We start from the raw sequence: 20,105 nt of genomic DNA, 5'->3' as shown, positions 1-20,105 counted from the left end.
AAAATTAAAATCATATTGTCTAGTGGATGTTATAAAGGTAAGGGGGCGCTGTAATGTGGCATAATATAAACTAAGGACACTGTATGTCATAATATGAATTGGGGGTACTGTGTGGCATAATGTGTACTGGCAGCCCTACAATAAGACATAATATAAAGTAAGGCACTACTATGGTTCATAAAACAAACTATGGGACATAAAATTAACTGAAGCACTACTATGCAATTATAGGGCATAAAATTACCAAATGCTGAGGAAAGGTGTCTCTCTAGAGCATTGCAACAGGAGCCCTTTCAAAATGTTGCTATGGGGCGCACAAATGTTCTGGCTACGTCCCTGCATACAAGTACTGCGATAAACATACACACGATAACACTGATTTATAAGACTAATAAATACTAATTATTATACATGCATATATATTATAACATAAATATGTCTATACAAAATAAATATATATGTATATGTATATATATATATATATATATATATATATATATATACATACATACACACACATATATAGACAGACAGGGCGGCACTCTGAGATTAGAAAAAGTGTGATTTATTTGAGCGTTACGGGGGATGATACCCCGTCATCAGGACCAAGCGGCCCTGGTGACGGGGTATCATCCCCCGAAACGTTGAAATAAATTATTCATTTTTTCACTTTTTCAAATGTGGGAGTGTTGCCCTATCTATTTGTGCATTGCATACAGAGGTGTAAGCAAATGCACCACGTGAAGGCATCCAGGTGATGCAAGTTGAATGGTATCATTTGTCCAGGGAGTGCCAGATACAAAAATATAAATTATATATATATATATATATATATATATATATATATATATATATATATATATATAGAATACAAAAAGGAGCAAATGCCACTACAACAGGAAGAAAACAGCAGCACTCCAATGGTCTTGTTCAAATAGTGCAAATGCCGAGGCGATTACAGCCCCTTTGTAGGGACAAATAACATTATAACGCAAATAAAGTATCATTCACTCTGATTAAAAATATATATATACTGTACATACACATATATATACATATATATATATACATACACACACAAACATTTATACACTGTTTGGGGTTAGCTGCGCACTGAGATCCTCGTGTGCAGACGAGCTGCTGCACTTGTTGGTGACCAGCCTACTTGGTTACAGAAATTCTAGAATGTAGTGCTGCGCTCAATCCTGGCTCCTATGATTAGTTTGGTACTAATGCTCTATGTACAGTGAATTAATAATATAAGGTGAATACTGAATGTTTATCCCTTGATTAGAGGTAATTTAAAGATGAATAGCGTAGGTGATAATATTACGTAAATAGATGGGGACTATTACGCAAAGGGTTACTGCGTTTGACAGACTATAGGGGTGTTACATGTATGTACAATTAGCTTGGGAACGTAAAGGATTGCAGTGTTTGACAAATGACAAGTATGTGCAGTTATCCTAGGTAGTGAACGTACCAATGTTGTTTATTATAGTAATAGGCTAGAATAAGCTCATGAAAAAGAATCAAAATGAAAACGAAATGAAAATAAATAAAATTAATGTAAAATGTCTCAAAGTTCATCAAGTCTAAATTGCAGATTGCGGCGTCCCACACATCTGCTCGTAGTAAGTCTTTTTTAATTAAGCAATGGTAAATGTGACGATGAGTTAATGCATTGTCCTCCGGGGTCTTCACGGTGAAATGAGCTAACGGGTTAAAGCATAAGTAGGATAAAGGGGCTCCGGACTGGTCTATCCTCTCTTGCCCCAGCCCCCCGTACTGCGTCCTAGTATAGACGTCCCCTGGGAGCCGGTCGGTTTAAGAGGTTAACCTGTCTAGCGTAGGGGGGAAAACTCAGATAGCGCTCTACGGAGCAGCCAGCTGTGTAACCCTCGCCGCATACGGAGACTCACCTGTCACCTTCTCCTGCTGTCCACCGCGCTCCGTCACCGGCTTCCTCTCCTCGTCCGTATGCGGCGGGGGCTTTAACCCGTTAGCTCATTTCATCATGAAGACCCCGGAGGACATTGCATTAACTCATCTTCACATTTACCATTGCTTAATTAAGAAAGACTTACTACGAACAGATGTGTGGGATGCCACAATCTGCAATTTAGACTTGATGAACTTTAAGAGACATTATTTTACATTAATTTTATTTATTTTCATTTCATTTTCACTTTTTGATTCTTTTTCATGAGCTTATTCTAGCCTATTACTATAATAAACAACATTGGTACGTTCACTACCTAAGATAATGGCACATACTTGTCATGGGATCAGTACGTAATCCCGCTGGACGGGATCCTGGCGGTCAAAATACCGACGCCGGAATCCCGACCACACAATCCCGACAGGGGTGGGGAGCGGAACGCAGCCCCTTGCGGGTTCGCTTCGCTCGCCACGCTGCGGGCACGGTGCCTCGCTACGCTCGGCACACTATTATATTCTCCCTCTATGGGTGTCGTGGACACCCACGGAGGGAGAATATGTGGGGATTGTGGCGGTCGGGATTCTGGCGTCGGTATTTCGACCGCCGGGATCCCGTCCAGCGGGATGTTGACCGCATCCCCTTGTCATTTGTCAAACACTGCAATCCTTTACGTACCCAAGCTAATTGTACATACATGTAACACCCCTGTAGTCTGTCAAACGCAGTAACCCTTTGCGTAATAGTCCCCATCTATTTACGTAATATTATCACCTACGCTATTCATCTTTAAATTACCTCTAATCAAGGGATAAACATTCAGTATTCACCTTATATTATTAATTCACTGTACATAGAGCATTAGTACCAAACTAATCATAGGAGCCAGGATTGAGCGCAGCACTACATTCTAGAAAACATTTAAACACACATATATATGTATGTATGTATGTATATATATATATATATATATATATATATATATATATATATATATATATTATACACGAGATGACCCAGAACCTAACCTTTTTTTTACTCTGCTGGCTGGGTGCTGGCTGCCTCGATGCGCTGTCTTCCTTCCTGTTCACTGACTGAACCTGCAGCCTGCCCGCCCAGCCAATGGCTGAGCCGCAGGCTGCTGCTCTTCAAGTCATTGGACAGCTGAGCCGCCGCTCAGCTGTCCTTTCCTGTATACACTCCTTGCGTGCGGCACCAGCGGCCAGCCTTTCAATGCTAGCGTGGGGAGCCGGGAGCCGCTGGGGACAGCCATCGCTCATCTGCTGTGCGTAGCGCCGGGAGATGGGACTGGGAGCGCAGTGCCGCAGATCGGACCAGAGATCCGATCTGTGGTGGCAGCGGGGGGCCCTTTCAAAAAGGGGGCCCGGGGTACTTATCCCCAGGGCCCCCCTCTTAATCCGGCTCTGAACAAGCACATTATACTGGACCTGCTTGGGTTACCTGGATAAAAGCTTTTCCTATATGCTTGATTGAAACATCGATTTGGTACGCATGACATATAGGGGAGGGTACCCCAAGATATTTACAAAGGTATTACACTATATGGCGATGATCTTTGTCTCCTGACATACAGGTGGGGAGCAGCCACTGAGAAAAGAGAGACCGATGGGCCTGATTCCAAGACTATATCTGGTATTTACCTCACATTCACGTGTCCATAATTTACCCATTATTTGAATTACTACACCATATGGCGCTTGTTCTTCTCCCCTACCTCCATATATATATATATATATATATATATATATATATATTATTTTATTTTTTTAAATGGGAAGCCACTCAGATTGGAGTAAAGAAGAAACTGTAAAATATAGTGTTAATTGATAATTACATAGTTCCACATCTGGAATCAAATATTTCCGTTTTTAGATCTGATCACCCCTGTCTGAGTGTGTAGTGCTTTGCTGCGTCCATCTGAAGAATTGATCCCATGTGCTGTGGCTATCCCGCACATGAGGAGCTACATGGACTTAATTATTTAGTTGACAACTTTTTTTTATAGCATGATACAGTCTGTAGGTCCTGTAATGGTCTAAGGGCCTAATTCACTATAGATCGCTATTGAGGCTGAGATAACGATTTTCAGAAATGTGACGAACCCAGAAAGGATAAAAGATGCCCACCAATGCATTCGCAAATCATCGTATGCATTAGCAGATATGCAAATAATACTCAAAAAATAAGCACCATCGACAGCTGCGGCTGACCCCAGCATACTCATATCAATGAGAATGCAGTCGCACCGAGCGCCATGTTTTTGAACGCATCGTTCGCAGATGAAGTCAGATACACTCTCTGAAAACTGCAATGAGACGCCTACCTTTTCCCAACCACTCCCCACAAACGCCATGTTACCACCCACAAACGGTCACTTCCTGTCAATCAAAATTCATTCCCTTTACAATTAGGCTGCATACGCAGTGCAATCGCATTTTACACTTCGAGCACGTGCAATAACTTCGCAGCACATGCGCAGTCTGCCGATAATCGCTCCCTGCGTGCACTTGCACATTTGCAAACGGTAGTGAATCAGGCCCTCCATATTTGTAAATATACATATATACTTAGAAACGTGTTTCTCTGTACAGAAGGCTGTAAATGATCCACATATTTTTGCTGAATTTGTTTACATCTAAAAAGACAAAAGTGGATGTAAACACTGCTGCATATTTCCCTTTTAAAATGGAAAAGCTCTCTCTCACTTTAAAGCTGTCATAAATATATATTTGTAAAAAGATCCAAGTGTGAGATGAAAAGGGAAAGGGCTTTTTCTCTTGGTTAATTGGTTTCTGTGGTATTTGTACTGTCTCATCTTTTCTGAAATATAGATTTTAAATAAAAATCTCATTTTGTAGGAGAAACCATAGCACAATTGACAGATATGAGCATTGGAGAACATCCTGATCCAGATGGCAGAACTACAATCTTTACCGATAAGACTGGAGTGGTAAAAGCTGCCAGACTCCTGCTTTCCTCCGTTACTAAGGTGCTGGTGCTGGCAGACAGGATTGTCGTTAAACAAATTATCACTTCCCGAAACAAGGTATTTCCAGTTGTTAATAGCTACAATCCATTTGCAGAAGACAGATGTGTTTCTGCAACGTTGTCGATGACATCAGATGATAATCTATTTGTGGGTAAACAAGCATTGCATTCAAATAAGCAATTATATTTGGGAATTGGTGTTACAGTTCTCTTCCTAGACTGTAGCTTAAAGGGGATGAAAGATGGTCACTTTCAGTTATTAGCAGGAGCCACTTAGACTACAGGGGGATGTTATTCGGAGTAGTTAGCAAACCAAAAAAGTTAGCAACTGGGCAAAACCATGATGCACTGCAGGTGGGGCAGATGTAACATGTGCAGAGAGATTCAGATTTGGGTGGGTTATATTGTTTCTGTGCAGAATATATTTACACTGCAATTTAGATTTCAGTTTGCACACACCACACCCAAATCTAACTCTCTCTGCACATGTTATATCTGCCCCCCCCCCCCCCCCCCCCGCAGTGCAGCATCGTGTTGCCCAATTGCTAACCTTCTTGGTTTGCTAACAACTCTGAATAACCCTGTAGTCAGCAGGCCGTCACCACATGTCGACATGGTCTGAATGCTGACATTTGTCATTTTGATATTCTCATTGTTGACACTGACATGTTGACATGGCCAAAATATTGACATTATGAATGTTGACATTTCAGACCATTCTGAGTGCAGCTTTAAACAGTGAAGTCTGGATTGTAAATATTATATATAATTTATATATTCCACTGTGGATGCAGTTATAACAAAATTGTCGGGACATGGGCCTGTACTTGGCATATTGCCATTCTGAAGCAATGTGGAAATTGTTTGTGTGGCCTGATGCACCTCGCTGCCTGCACCAAGCGATCACAGATTTGTATTGTGTCTCACAGGACCTGGGTCAATAGGGCATTCCCTCTTACCGTCAGTATCCACTGTTACTGACTCCACCCACTGTGCAGTGGGCGGGTGTTTTGCTGCCACCACCATGTCCTGCCACCGGTCCTAGAACCGCTTGCTGCTGTGTATGCATGGGCATGCTGCTGACACACCTCCTGACTGGGGTCGTTTGCCCCACCCCCACTGGTCACCATTGACCAGGCCCTGCACAGTAGCTGGCAGAGGTCAAAGCTTGGAGACGCTGGGCTCCCTCCAAGACAGTCTGAAAATGGAATAGCGTTTTGCGTAGTTATGTTAGTTGCAGGATATGGATGCACTCATTGTAAAGGCAAGATGTTTATTGCTTGAAAAGTCTTAAGAAAACCTAAGACCATCACTAAAGGTGCTAAGGGCCATTCACAGCATACAAGATGTTTACTGCAGCATTCTCCCCTTCAGTCAGATGGTATCTGTTTCTACCCACACAGGGCTCACATGCCCTCTTTTTATAATCAGAAGACAACACAGTTCACATTACACAGAAACTAGTCATTTACATCCCTCCTATTATATATTTATCATACAAATTAAAAGTACCGTATATACTCTAGTATAAGCCGACTTTTTCAGCACTTTTTTTTTGTGCTGAAAAAGCCACCTCGGCTTATACTCGAGTCAGTCAGTGTGACAGGCAGAGCAGTGTGAAGGAGGGACACGAAGCGCACAGCGCGCGCCTCTCCTGTGTCCCTCCTGCATCTCCGGCGGCAGCGGCGGGTCTATTAAAGGAAGTACCCGTTCGTGACCTCTGATCACGAACCAGCACTTCCTTTAATAGACCTGCCGCGGCCGCCGGAGATGCAGGAGGGACACAGGAGAGGCGCGCGCTGTGCGCTCCGTGTCCCTCCTTCAGAAGACAGCGCGGGATCGACGGAGGGGTAAGTAACAGGCACTGGGGGAGCATATTTGGCACTTGTGGAGGGGGCATATCTGGCAGCATGAGGGGGCATATCTGGCAACATGAGGGGGCATATGTGGCAGCATGAGGGGCATATGTGGCAGCATGAGGGGCATATGTGGCAGCATGAGGGCATATCTGGCACTGTGGGGCATATTTGGCAGCATGAGGGCATATCTGGCACATCTGGCACTGTGGGGCATATTTGGCAGCATGAGGGCACATCTGGCACTGTGGGGCATATTTGGCAGCATGAGGGCACATCTGGCACTGTGGGGCATATTTGGCAGCATGAGGGCATATCTGGCACTGTGGGGCATATTTGGCAGCATGAGGGCATATCTGGCACTGTGGGGCATATTTGGCAGCATGAGGGCATATCTGGCACTGTGGGGCATATTTGGCAGCATGAGGGCATATCTGGCACTGTGGGGGCATATCTGGCAGTATGAGGGCATATCTGGCAGTATGAGGGCATATCTGGCAGTATGAGGGCATATCTGGCAGTATGAGGGCATATCTGGCACTGTGGGGGCATATCTGGCACTGAGGGCTGTGTACGGCTAGAGCTGCATTTCCTACCCTAGGCTTATACTCGAGTCAATAAGTTTTCCCAGGTTTTTGTGGTAGAATTAGGTGCCTCGGCTTATATTCGGGTCGACTTATACTCGAGTATATACGGTACCTATAGTTGCTAAATTGTGCAAGAAATCATTGACAACAAACAAATTGTTTTCCTCCTTCCCTTCATATATCTGTAACAGATTTCCATGAAATCATTGATTCTAAACCACCTTGCCACTTTACATAGATACATACAGAAGTTTACTTCATTAACATCTTTCCACAGGATACTGCAAAATTCAGGACATCACTTGAAGTGAGTACACTGACCACTTTCAAAAGGACTTGTCATTCACTAGACCTCCTTCTAGGAAATTACAGTATCTCATTTCCCACAGTCGCAGAAGTTGCTAAAATCAAATACAGAATAAATAACGGAAGTGCATTTGTTACCCTTAAAACAACAACATAAATCTAAACACATTTAAACATGCAATTCTACAACTATGCATAGAGTATGTTAAAACACATTAACATTACATTTACATTGGAGGGTGCCTTGCGCCGATTCGTCCATTTTAAAAATGGTGAACACGCCATGAGTTTATCATGTGGGACATGTCTCCAGCCACAGTTTGATTAATTAAATAATTATGTCCCTGTGTTACCATCAGTATTTACGTGGATCCAAGCTATGGGAGAAAGGCAATCTAGCATTTATCTGGCGCAGTATGTAAAATGTAAATGGACTAATAGAGACCTAGATACCCCCTTAAAACTTAATACATGTTAATGAATGTTTACTAGACCCCTGTTTACTTACCACAACTCTTTCCATGTGTTTCCAATTCAAGATTTATTGCTACATAGTGGTTTATTTTAGTGATGAGCACCGGAAATTTTTCGGGTTTTGGGTTCAGTTCCGCGGCCGTGTTTTGGGTTCGAACGCGTTTTGGCAAAACCTCACCGAATTTTTTTTGTCGGATTCGGGTGTGTTTTGGATTCGGGTGTTTTTTTTTTCAAAAAACCCTAAAAAACAGCTTAAATCATAGAATTTGGGGGTCATTTTGATCCCAAAGTATTATTAACCTCAATAACCATAATTTCCACTCATTTTCAGTCTATTCTGAACACCTCACACCTCACAATATTATTTTTAGTCCTAAAATTTGCACCGAGGTCGCTGGATGGCTAAGCTAAGCGACCCAAGTGGCCGACACAAACACCTGGCCCATCTAGGAGTGGCACTGCAATGTCACGCAGGATGGCCCTTCCAAAAAACACTCCCCAAACAGCACATGACGCAATGAAAAAAAGAGGCGCAATGAGGTAGCTGTGTGAGTAAGCTAAGCGACCCTAGTGGCCGACACAAACACCTGGCCCATCTAGGAGTGGAACTGCAGTGTCACGCAGGATGGCCCTTCCAAAAAACACTCCCCAAACAGCACATGACGCAAAGAAAAAAAGAGGCGCAATGAGGTAGCTGTGTGAGTAAGCTAAGCGACCCTAGTGGCCGACACAAACACCTGGCCCATCTAGGAGTGGCACTGCAGTGTCACGCAGGATGGCCCTTCCAAAAAACACCCCCCAAACAGCACATGACGCAAAGAAAAATGAAAGAAAAAAGAGGTGCAAGATGGAATTGTCCTTGGGCCCTCCCACCCACCCTTATGTTGTATAAACAGGACATGCACACTTTAACCAACCCATCATTTCAGTGACAGGGTCTGCCACACGACTGTGACTGAAATGACGGGTTGGTTTGGACCCCCACCAAAAAAGAAGCAATTAATCTCTCCTTGCACAAACTGGCTCTACAGAGGCAAGATGTCCACCTCATCATCATCCTCCGATATATCACCGTGTACATCCTCCTCCTCACAGATTATCAATTCGTCCCCACTGGAATCCACCATCTCAGCTCCCTGTGTACTACTTTGTGGAGGCAATTGCTGCTGGTTAATGTCTCCACGGAGGAATTGATTATAATTCATTTTAATGAACATCATCTTCTCCACATTTTCTGGATGTAACCTCGTACGACGATTGCTGACAAGGTGAGCGGCGGCACTAAACACTCTTTCGGAGTACACACTTGTGGGAGGGCAACTTAGGTAGAATAAAGCCAGTTTGTGCAAGGGCCTCCAAATTGCCTCTTTTTCCTGCCAGTATAAGTACGGACTGTCTGACGTGCCTGTCACGATCCGGGTATCTGGACGCCATTTCTTACCCATCAGATGCCTCCTAAGGCTGGCTCAGCGCTCCAGGACCGGATCCCATCTGTTATCCTAATGTTCACATTCCTGCATCCTCTCCTGTCTCTCTGAGACGCTGTCACAGTAACGCCTTATTACATCTGGCATGGCGTCTCCCGCGGCCTCCGCCGCCGTCCCTGAGCTTCTGCATGCAGAGTGTCAGAGTGGCGATTACGTCAGCCGCGGCCTCCGCTGTGTCCGCGTGGTTGGATGTGCACTTGTCAGCCTGGCGTCTCCTGTCTCCAGTGGCCGGCGCCGCCATTACTGTTTTCATTACCACATGGATTACAAACCAAACTTCCCTCCAAGTGTCTGCATGGGCGCAGCCATCTTGGATTCTGTCAGCTGATCATGTCCTCCAATCTGTTGTCAGTATTGTTAATCTGCATAATTGCCTAGCCAATCCCTTCCTTGCTGCAGGTATAAATACACTGTGCCTGAGCAAGGAAGGCGTCAGTGCTTTGGTTGTCAAACCTAGTTCCTGTTTGTCTCTCTCCTGTGATTGTCTTCCAGGTTCCAGCTCCTGTCTCAAGACTTCCACCATAGAGACCCGCACCAGCATTCCACCTGCGGTGTAGCCTGACTCTCCAATCCATTGTGGATTCATCTGTTTCCAGCTACAACATTACCTGCTTCCAGCTCAGCTTCCAGCAGAGTACAGCTTCCCTTAAAGGGCCGGTGTCCTTTCTACACTTTACCACTCTCCACCGGTATTATTATTTCTCCGCTCTCAAGTTCTACATTTCAGTTCATATTTCATCGCTCCCAAGTTCATTTATTATTTAACTGGTTCCAGCCAGTATCCACTCCGTGCTAACAACAGTCTGGTTCCAGCCAGTATCCACAGCAGCTGTTTTACCTTCAGCAACCCAGCTTTTCCTGGAACACCAGCTGGCACAATCCTGGGTTATCTCCATTGCTACAGTCGGGCCTGGTAAGGACTTTCCATCTAGAAGATCATAAGAACTATCTCACACTACCAGTGCCCTGTGGCTCCTGCCATCCTGTAGTACCCAGGAACTGTATTTATTATTTGCTGACTTTTACGTTTTCTTTTACTGCTGCTGTGTTGCGGAGTTGTCATAATAAACATCATTGACTTTTATCTAAGTTGTCGTGGTCACGCCTTCGGGCAGTTATTATTCATGTTACTTACATGTCCAGGGGTCTGATACAACCTCCCAGGTTCCGGTACATCTCAGCCCCTACAACTGAGGCTGCCTCCCGTCAGCTCAGGCCCTCAGTTGTGACAGTAAGCACTGACCTAATGAATCCAGCCGGAGACCAGGATCAAGCGGCCAGGCCGATGCAAGAACTGGCAGCCCGACTAGAACATCAGGAGGCTGCACAGGGCCACATCATCCGCTGTCTCCAGGATCTCTCTACTCGGCTGGATGGGATTCAGACAACTCTCCGTGGATCAGGCGCATCTGGTGCGTCAACCACAGTGACTCCAGCTATAACCCCACCCACCTTACCCATTTCTGCTCCACGTCTTCATCTTCCAACGCCAGCAAAATTTGACGGATCTCCAAGATTCTGCAGGGGATTTCTCAACCAGTGTGAGATTCAGTTTGAGCTACAACCTGGCAATTTTCCCAGTGACCGTACAAAAATTGCCTACATCATCTCTCTTCTCAGTGGCTCCGCCCTTGACTGGGCATCACCGTTATGGGAGAGGTCCGACACCCTGCTATCTTCTTACACTGCATTCGTGTCAACATTCAGGCGCATCTTCGACGAGCCAGGCCGGGTAACCTCAGCTTCATCCGAGATTCTCCGTTTACGCCAGGGGTCACGTACTGTAGGACAATATCTGATACAGTTCCAGATCCTGGCATCCGAACTGGCATGGAACGACGAGGCCCTGTATGCTGCATTCTGGCATGGCTTATCTGAGCTTATTAAAGATGAGTTAGCTACCAGAGACTTACCTTCTAAGTTAGATGAGCTAATCTCACTCTGCACGAAAGTTGATTTACGTTTCAGAGAGAGAGCAACTGAGCGTGGAAGATCATCTGCTCCAAAATCTTCTGCTCCTCCTCCTCGTCAACTGTCACCATCTAAAGATGAGCCCATGCAAATTGGCCGTTCCCGTTTAACTCCTGCTGAGCGCCGAAGACGTCTCTCTGAGTCTCTTTGTCTTTACTGTGCAGCTCCGTCTCACACCATCAATGCCTGTCCCGAACGTCCGGGAAAACTCCAAACCCTAGCTCGCCCAGGAGAGGGCCGGCTAGGAGTAATGATCTCCTCTCCATCTCCTCATGATTGTAATCTCCCAGTCTCGCTTCAAGTTGCTCAACGTTATCGGAACGTCATTGCTCTCCTTGATTCCGGAGCAGCTGGGAACTTTATTACTGAAGCCTATGTTAAACGGTGGTCCCTACCCACCGAGAGACTTCCTTCCTCCTTTTCCTTAACTGCCGTGGATGGCAGTAAAATTTTTGATACTGTTATTGCTCTAAGGACTCTACCAGTTCGTCTGAGAGTGGGAGTTCTTCATTCCGAACTTATTTCACTTTTAGTGATTCCAAGAGCCACACATCCTGTGGTCCTGGGCCTTCCATGGCTCCGTCTTCACAATCCTACAATTGATTGGACGACTACGCAAATCCTGGCATGGGGTTCCTCCTGTGCAGAGACATGTTTGTTTAAAGTATTGCCTGTCTGTTCTTCCTCCCCCAGGTCGTCTGATGTTCCACCCCCTCCATATCAAGATTTCACGGATGTGTTCAGTAAAGCTTCTGCTGATATCCTTCCTCCTCATAGAGAATGGGACTGCCCGATTGATCTCGTTCCAGGGAAGGTTCCACCTCGAGGCCGAACTTATCCGTTGTCTCTGCCTGAGACGCATTCTATGGAGGAATACATTAAAGAGAACCTAGCAAAGGGGTTCATTCGACCTTCTTCTTCCCCAGCCGGCGCAGGCTTCTTTTTTGTAAAAAAGAAAGATGGTGGTCTGCGGCCGTGCATCGACTACAGAGGTTTGAACGACATTACCATCAAGAACCGTTATCCTTTACCCCTGATTACTGAGCTCTTTGACAGAGTTAGCGGAGCTACCATCTTTACAAAGCTGGACTTGCGAGGTGCATACAATCTCATCCGGATCCGTGAGGGTGACGAGTGGAAGACCGCCTTTAACACCCGTGACGGACATTATGAGTACCTCGTCATGCCCTTCGGATTGAGCAATGCTCCAGCTGTCTTCCAGCATTTTGTCAATGAGATTTTCAGAGACATTCTATACCGTCATGTCGTGGTCTATCTAGACGATATCCTCATTTTTGCCAACGATTTAGAGGAACATCGTTTTTGGGTTAAAGAGGTTCTGTCCCGTCTCCGTGTCAATCATCTCTATTGCAAATTAGAAAAATGCGTCTTTGAAGTCAAGTCCATTCCGTTTCTAGGGTACATTGTGTCCGGTTCCGGACTAGAGATGGATCCTGAGAAACTACAAGCAATTCAGAATTGGCCGGTACCCTTAACCCTCAAAGGGGTCCAGAGGTTCTTAGGGTTCGCCAATTATTACCGAAAGTTTATACGAGACTTTTCCACCATTGTGGCGCCTATTACTGCTTTCACCAAGAAGGGTGCTAACCCGTCCAAGTGGTCTGAAGAAGCCATGCAAGCTTTTCATCTTTTAAAACAGAGGTTCATCTCTGCGCCTGTCCTGAAACAGCCTGACATCGACTCTCCTTTCATCCTAGAGGTGGATGCCTCCTCCGTTGGAGTAGGAGCGGTGTTATCTCAGAGGGCTAAAGATGGCCATTTACATCCTTGCAGTTTCTTCTCCCGGAAGTTCTCCCCAGCTGAGCGCAACTATGCCATTGGCGACCAGGAGTTGCTAGCCATCAAGCTCGCTCTAGAAGAGTGGAGGTATCTGTTGGAGGGAGCTTCTCATTTAATCACCATACTTACAGACCACAAGAACCTTTTATACCTGAAGGGCGCACAATGTCTCAACCCTCGTCAGGCCAGATGGGCACTTTTCTTTTCCAGGTTCGACTTTAAACTCCAGTTCTGTCCGGGCTCTCAGAATCGCAAGGCCGATGCCCTTTCCCGCTCATGGGAGCAAGAAAATGAGTCAGAGTCTTCAGACAAGCATCCTATTATAAATCCGTTGGCATTCTCCACGGTAGGGATGGACTCTACGCCCCCATCAGGGAAAAGTTTTGTGAAGTCGATGCTAAGGAAGAAGCTCATGCATTGGGCCCATGCTTCCCGTTTTGCCGGACATACAGGTATCCAAAAAACCCTGGAGTTTATCTCTAGGTCCTATTGGTGGCCAACTCTGAAAAAGGACGTCTTGGAGTTTATTGCATCTTGCCCAAAGTGTGCCCAACATAAAGTATCCCGCCAGTCGCCTGCGGGGCAACTGGTTCCACTATCCGTTCCCCGTCGACCATGGACCCACTTGTCGATGGATTTCATTACAGACTTACCCATGTGCAACAAGTTCAATACCATCTGGGTGGTAGTTGACCGGTTCACCAAGATGGCACACTTCATTCCTCTCACCGGTCTTCCGTCAGCTTCCAAGTTGGCTCAAGTATTCATACTAGAGATCTTCCGACTCCACGGTCTTCCTGAAGAAATTATCTCAGATCGAGGAGTTCAATTCACAGCCAAATTCTGGCGAAGTTTATGTCAAGTCCTCCAAGTCAAGCTAAAGTTTTCCACGGCTTACCATCCTCAGACCAATGGTCAAACCGAGAGGGTGAATCAGGACTTGGAGGCCTTCCTCCGCATCTATGTGTCCTCCTCTCAAGATGACTGGGTTCAATTACTTCCCTGGGCCGAGTTCTGTCATAACAACCAGTATCATTCTTCATCTGCTTCAACACCATTCTTCACTAACTTTGGATTCCACCCTAAAGTTCCTGAGTTCCAACCGCTTCCAGCAACTTCTGTTCCCGCAGTGGATATCACCTTGCATCAGTTTGCCAATATCTGGAAGAGCGTACGATCAGCTCTGCTCAAGGCATCGTTCAGGTACAAGAAGTTTGCGGATAAGAAGCGTCGAGCAGTTCCTGCTCTCAAGGTGGGTGATCGGGTATGGTTATCCACGAAGAATTTGAGGTTAAGAGTTCCCAGTATGAAGTTTGCACCTCGCTATATCGGTCCTTTCAAGATTGAACAAGTCATCAATCCTGTTGCTTACAGACTCCAGTTGCCTCCCTTCTTAAAAATACCCAGGACATTCCATGTTTCCCTGTTGAAACCGCTGATCTTGAATCGGTTTCATTCCTCACTTCCTCCAACTCCGAAAGTCCAACTCAACGAGGCGTTGAGTATGAAGTGGCCAAGATCCTGGACTCACGTCACCGTTACGGTCAACTACAATATCTTATTGACTGGAAGGGTTATGGTCCTGAGGAACGTTCATGGACCAATGCTTCTGATGTCCATGCTCCTGCCTTGGTCCGGAGATTCCATTCCAAGTTTTCTCAAAAGCCAAAGAAGTGTCCTGGGGCCACTCCTAAAGGGGGGGGTGCTGTCACGATCCGGGTATCTGGACGCCATTTCTTACCCATCAGATGCCTCCTAAGGCTGGCTCAGCGCTCCAGGACCGGATCCCATCTGTTATCCTAATGTTCACATTCCTGCATCCTCTCCTGTCTCTCTGAGACGCTGTCACAGTAACGCCTTATTACATCTGGCATGGCGTCTCCCGCGGCCTCCGCCGCCGTCCCTGAGCTTCTGCATGCAGAGTGTCAGAGTGGCAATTACGTCAGCCGCGGCCTCCGCTGTGTCCGCGTGGTTGGATGTGCACTTGTCAGCCTGGCGTCTCCTGTCTCCAGTGGCCGGCGCCGCCATTACTGTTTTCATTACCACATGGATTACAAACCAAACTTCCCTCCAAGTGTCTGCATGGGCGCAGCCATCTTGGATTCTGTCAGCTGATCATGTCCTCCAATCTGTTGTCAGTATTGTTAATCTGCATAATTGCCTAGCCAATCCCTTCCTTGCTGCAGGTATAAATACACTGTGCCTGAGCAAGGAAGGCGTCAGTGCTTTGGTTGTCAAACCTAGTTCCTGTTTGTCTCTCTCCTGTGATTGTCTTCCAGGTTCCAGCTCCTGTCTCAAGACTTCCACCATAGAGACCCGCACCAGCATTCCACCTGCGGTGTAGCCTGACTCTCCAATCCATTGTGGATTCATCTGTTTCCAGCTACAACATTACCTGCTTCCAGCTCAGCTTCCAGCAGAGTACAGCTTCCCTTAAAGGGCCGGTGTCCTTTCTACACTTTACCACTCTCCACCGGTATTATTATTTCTCCGCTCTCAAGTTCTACATTTCAGTTCATATTTCATCGCTCCCAAGTTCATTTATTATTTAACTGGTTCCAGCCAGTATCCACTCCGTGCTAACAACAGTCTGGTTCCAGCCAGTATCCACAGCAGCTGTTTTACCTTCAGCAACCCAGCTTTTCCTGGAACACCAGCTGGCACAATCCTGGGTTATCTCCATTGCTACAGTCGGGCCTGGTAAGGACTTTCCATCTAGAAGATCATAAGAACTATCTCACACTACCAGTGCCCTGTGGCTCCTGCCATCCTGTAGTACCCAGGAACTGTATTTATTATTTGCTGACTTTTAAGTTTTCTTTTACTGCTGCTGTGTTGCGGAGTTGTCATAATAAACATCATTGACTTTTATCTAAGTTGTCGTGGTCACGCCTTCGGGCAGTTATTATTCATGTTACTTACATGTCCAGGGGTCTGATACAACCTCCCAGGTTCCGGTACATCTCAGCCCCTACAACTGAGGCTGCCTCCCGTCAGCTCACGTCCTCAGTTGTGACAGTGCCTACTTGGATGCGGTCACTCATATAATCCTCCACCATTCTTTCAATGGGGAGAGAATCATATGCAGTGACAGTAGACGACATGTCCGTAATCGTTGTCAGGTCCTTCAGTCCGGACCAGATGTCAGCATCAGCAGTCGCTCCAGACTGCCCTGCATCACCGCCAGCGGGTGGGCTCGGAATTCTGAGCCTTTTCCTCGCACCCCCAGTTGCGGGAGAATGTGAAGGAGGAGATGTTGACAGGTCGCGTTCCGCTTGACTTGACAATTTTGTCACCAGCAGTACTTTGAACCCCAGCAGACTTGTGTCTGCCGGAAAGAGAGATCCAAGGTAGGTTTTAAATCTAGGATCGAGCACGGTGGACAAAATGTAGTGCTCTGATTTCAACAGATTGACCACCCGTGAATCCTTGTTAAGCGAATTAAGGGCTCCATCCACAAGTCCCACATGCCTAGCGGAATCGCTCTGTGTTAGCTCCTCCTTCAATGTCTCCAGCTTCTTCTGCAAAAGCCTGATGAGGGGAATGACCTGACTCAGGCTGGCAGTGTCTGAACTGACTTCACGTGTGGCAAGTTCAAAAGGTTGCAGAACCTTGCACAACGTTGAAATCATTCTCCACTGCGCTTGAGACAGGTGCATTCCACCTCCTATATCGTGCTCAGTTGTATAGGCTTGAATGGCCTTTTGCTGCTCCTCCAACCTCTGAAGCATATAGAGGGTTGAATTCCACCTCGTTACCACTTCTTGCTTCAGATGATGGCAGGGCAGGTTCAGGCGTTTTTGGTGTTGCTACAGTCTTCTGTACGTGGTGCCTGTACGCCGAAAGTGTCCCGCAATTCTTCTGGCCACCGACAGCATCTCTTGCACGCCCCTCTCGTTTTTTAAAAAATTCTGCACCACCAAATTCAAGGTATGTGCAAAACATGGGACGTGCTGGAATTTGCCCAGATTTAATGCACACACAATATTGCTGGCGTTGTCCAATGCCACAAATCCACAGGAGAGTCCAATTGGGGTAAGCCATTCTGCGATGATCTTCCTCAGTTGCCGTAAGAGGTTTTTAGCTGTGTGCGTATTCTGGAAAGCGGTGATACAAAGCGTAGCCTGCCTAGGAACGAGTTGGCGTTTGCGAGATGCTGCTACTGGTGCCGCCGCTGCTGTTCTTGCGGCGGGAGTCCATACATCTACCCAGTGGGCTGTCACAGTCATATAGTCCTGAGCCTTCCCTGCTCCACTTGTCCACATGTCCGTGGTTAAGTGGACATTGGGTACAACTGCATTTTTTAGGACACTGGTGAGTCTTTTTCTGAGGTCTGTGTACATTTTCGGTATCGCCTGCCTAGAGAAATGGAACCTAGATGGTATTTGGTACCGGGGACACAGTACCTCCAACAAGTCTCTAGTTGCCTCTGCAGTAATGATGGATACCGGAACCACGTTTCTCACCGCCCAGGATGCCAAGGCCTCAGTTATCCGCTTTGCAGCAGGATTACTGCTGTGATATTTCATCTTCCTCGCAAAGGACTGTTGGACAGTCAATTGCTTGGTGAAAGTAGTAAAAGTGGGCTTACGAGTACGACTTCCCCTCTGGGATGACCATCGACTCCCAGCAGCAACAACAGCAGCGCCAGCAGCAGTAGGCGTTACACGCAAGGATGCATCGGAGGAATCCCAGGCAGGAGAGGACTCGTCAGAATTGCCAGTGACATGGCCTGCAGGACTATTGGCATTCCTGGGGAAGGAGGAAATTGACACTGAGGGAGTTGGTGGGGTGGTTTGCGTGAGCTTGGTTACAAGAGGAAGGGATTTACTGGTCAGTGGACTGCTTCCGCCCAAAGTTTTTGAACTTGTCACTGACTTATGATGAATGCGCTGCAGGTGACGTATAAGGGAGGATGTTCCGAGGTGGTTAACGTCCTTACCCCTACTTATTACAGCTTGACAAAGGCAACACACGGCTTGACAAATGTTGTCCGCATTTCTGTTGAAATACTTCCACACCGAAGAGCTGATTTTTTTGGTATTTTCACCAGGCATGTCAATGGCCCTATTCCTCCCACGGACAACAGGTGTCTCCCCGGGTGCCTGACTTAAACAAACCACCTCACCATCAGAATCCTCCTGGTCAATTTCCTCCCCAGCGCCAGCAACACCCATATCCTCCTCATCCTGGTGTACTTCAACACTGACATCTTCAATCTGACTATCAGGAACTGGACTGCGGGTGCTCCTTCCAGCACTTGCAGGGGGCGTGCAAATGGTGGAAGGCGCATGCTCTTCACGTCCAGTGTTGGGAAGGTCAGGCATCGCAAACGACACAATTGGACTCTCCTTGTGGATTTGTGATTTCGAAGAACGCACAGTTCTTTGCCGTGCTTTTGCCAGCTTGAGTCTTTTCATTTTTCTAGTGAGAGGCTGAGTGCTTCCATCCTCATGTGAAGCTGAACCACTAGCCATGAACATAGGCCAGGGCCTCAGCCGTTCTTTGCCACTCCGTGTGGTAAATGGCATATTGGCAAGTTTACGCTTCTCCTCCGACAATTTTATTTTAGATTTTTGAGTCCTTTTTTTACTGATATTTGGTGTTTTGGATTTTACATGCTCTGTACTATGACATTGGGCATCGGCCTTGGCAGACGACGTTGCTGGCATTTCATCGTCTCGGCCATGACTAGTGGCAGCAGCTTCAGCACGAGGTGGAAGTCGATCTTGATCTTTCCCTATTTTTGGAACCTCAACATTTTTGTTCTCCATATTTTAATAGGCACAACTAAAAGGCACCTCAGGTAAACAATGGAGATGGATGGATACTAGTATACTTATGGATTGACGAGCGACTGCCGACACAGAGGTAGCTACAGCCGTGGACTACCGTACTGCGTCTGCTGCTAATATAGACTGGATGATAATGATATAAAAAATATATATATATCACTACTGCAGCCGGACAGGTATATATTATATAATGACGGACCTGCTGGACACTGTCAGCTCAGCACTGCAGACTCCTAAAGTAAGCTACTAGTAGTATCAAGAAGATAGAAAAAAAAAAAAAAACACCACAGGTAGGTGGTATACAATTATGGATGGACTAGCGACTGCCGACACAGAGGTAGCTACAGCCGTGGACTACCGTACTGCGTCTGCTGCTAATATAGACTGGATGATAATGATATAAAAAATATATATATATCACTACTGCAGCCGGACAGGTATATATTATATACGTATATACTGGACACTGTCAGCAGAATGCGTTTATAGAATAAAAACACCACACGACGATCACAATATACTGGTGGTCAGTGGTCACTGGTCAGTCACACTGGCACTGGCAGTGGCACTCTGGCAGCAAAAGTGTGCACTGTTAACTTAATGTACTCCTGCTATAACTGCTCCCCAGTCTCCCCCACAATTAAGCTGTGTGAGCAGTGAGCACTCAGCACAGTCAGATATACAGTATTACATAGATGATGCAGCACACTGAGGGCACACTGAGGCTGAGCACAGATATGGTATGTGACTGTGTCACACTGTGTATCGTTTTTTTTTCAGGCAGAGAACGGATTAATTAAACTGGTGGTCACTGGTCACACTATCAGCAAGTAGTACTCCGTCCTAATATGCTCCCCAAAATTAGTAAATCAAGTGTCTCT

General features: G+C 46.2%; 1 protein-coding gene across 3 annotated transcripts in view; it reads left to right on the top strand.

The window, feature by feature from the left end:
- Positions 1-20,105, top strand: part of CTNNAL1 (catenin alpha like 1) — a 560,796-nt gene that overhangs the window by 332,181 nt on the left and 208,510 nt on the right. For all 3 annotated transcript variants that reach the window (XM_063922923.1, XM_063922925.1, XM_063922924.1), the window contains exon 3: positions 4,819-5,006. In XM_063922923.1, coding sequence (XP_063778993.1) covers positions 4,819-5,006 — 188 coding nt within the window. The remainder of the gene's footprint in view (positions 1-4,818; positions 5,007-20,105) is intronic.

The sequence above is a fragment of the Pseudophryne corroboree genome, chromosome 5 (assembly GCF_028390025.1).
Source record: "Pseudophryne corroboree isolate aPseCor3 chromosome 5, aPseCor3.hap2, whole genome shotgun sequence".
NCBI classification, from domain to species: Eukaryota; Metazoa; Chordata; class Amphibia; order Anura; family Myobatrachidae; genus Pseudophryne; species Pseudophryne corroboree.
This window is presented reverse-complemented; position numbering and strand designations above follow the sequence as displayed.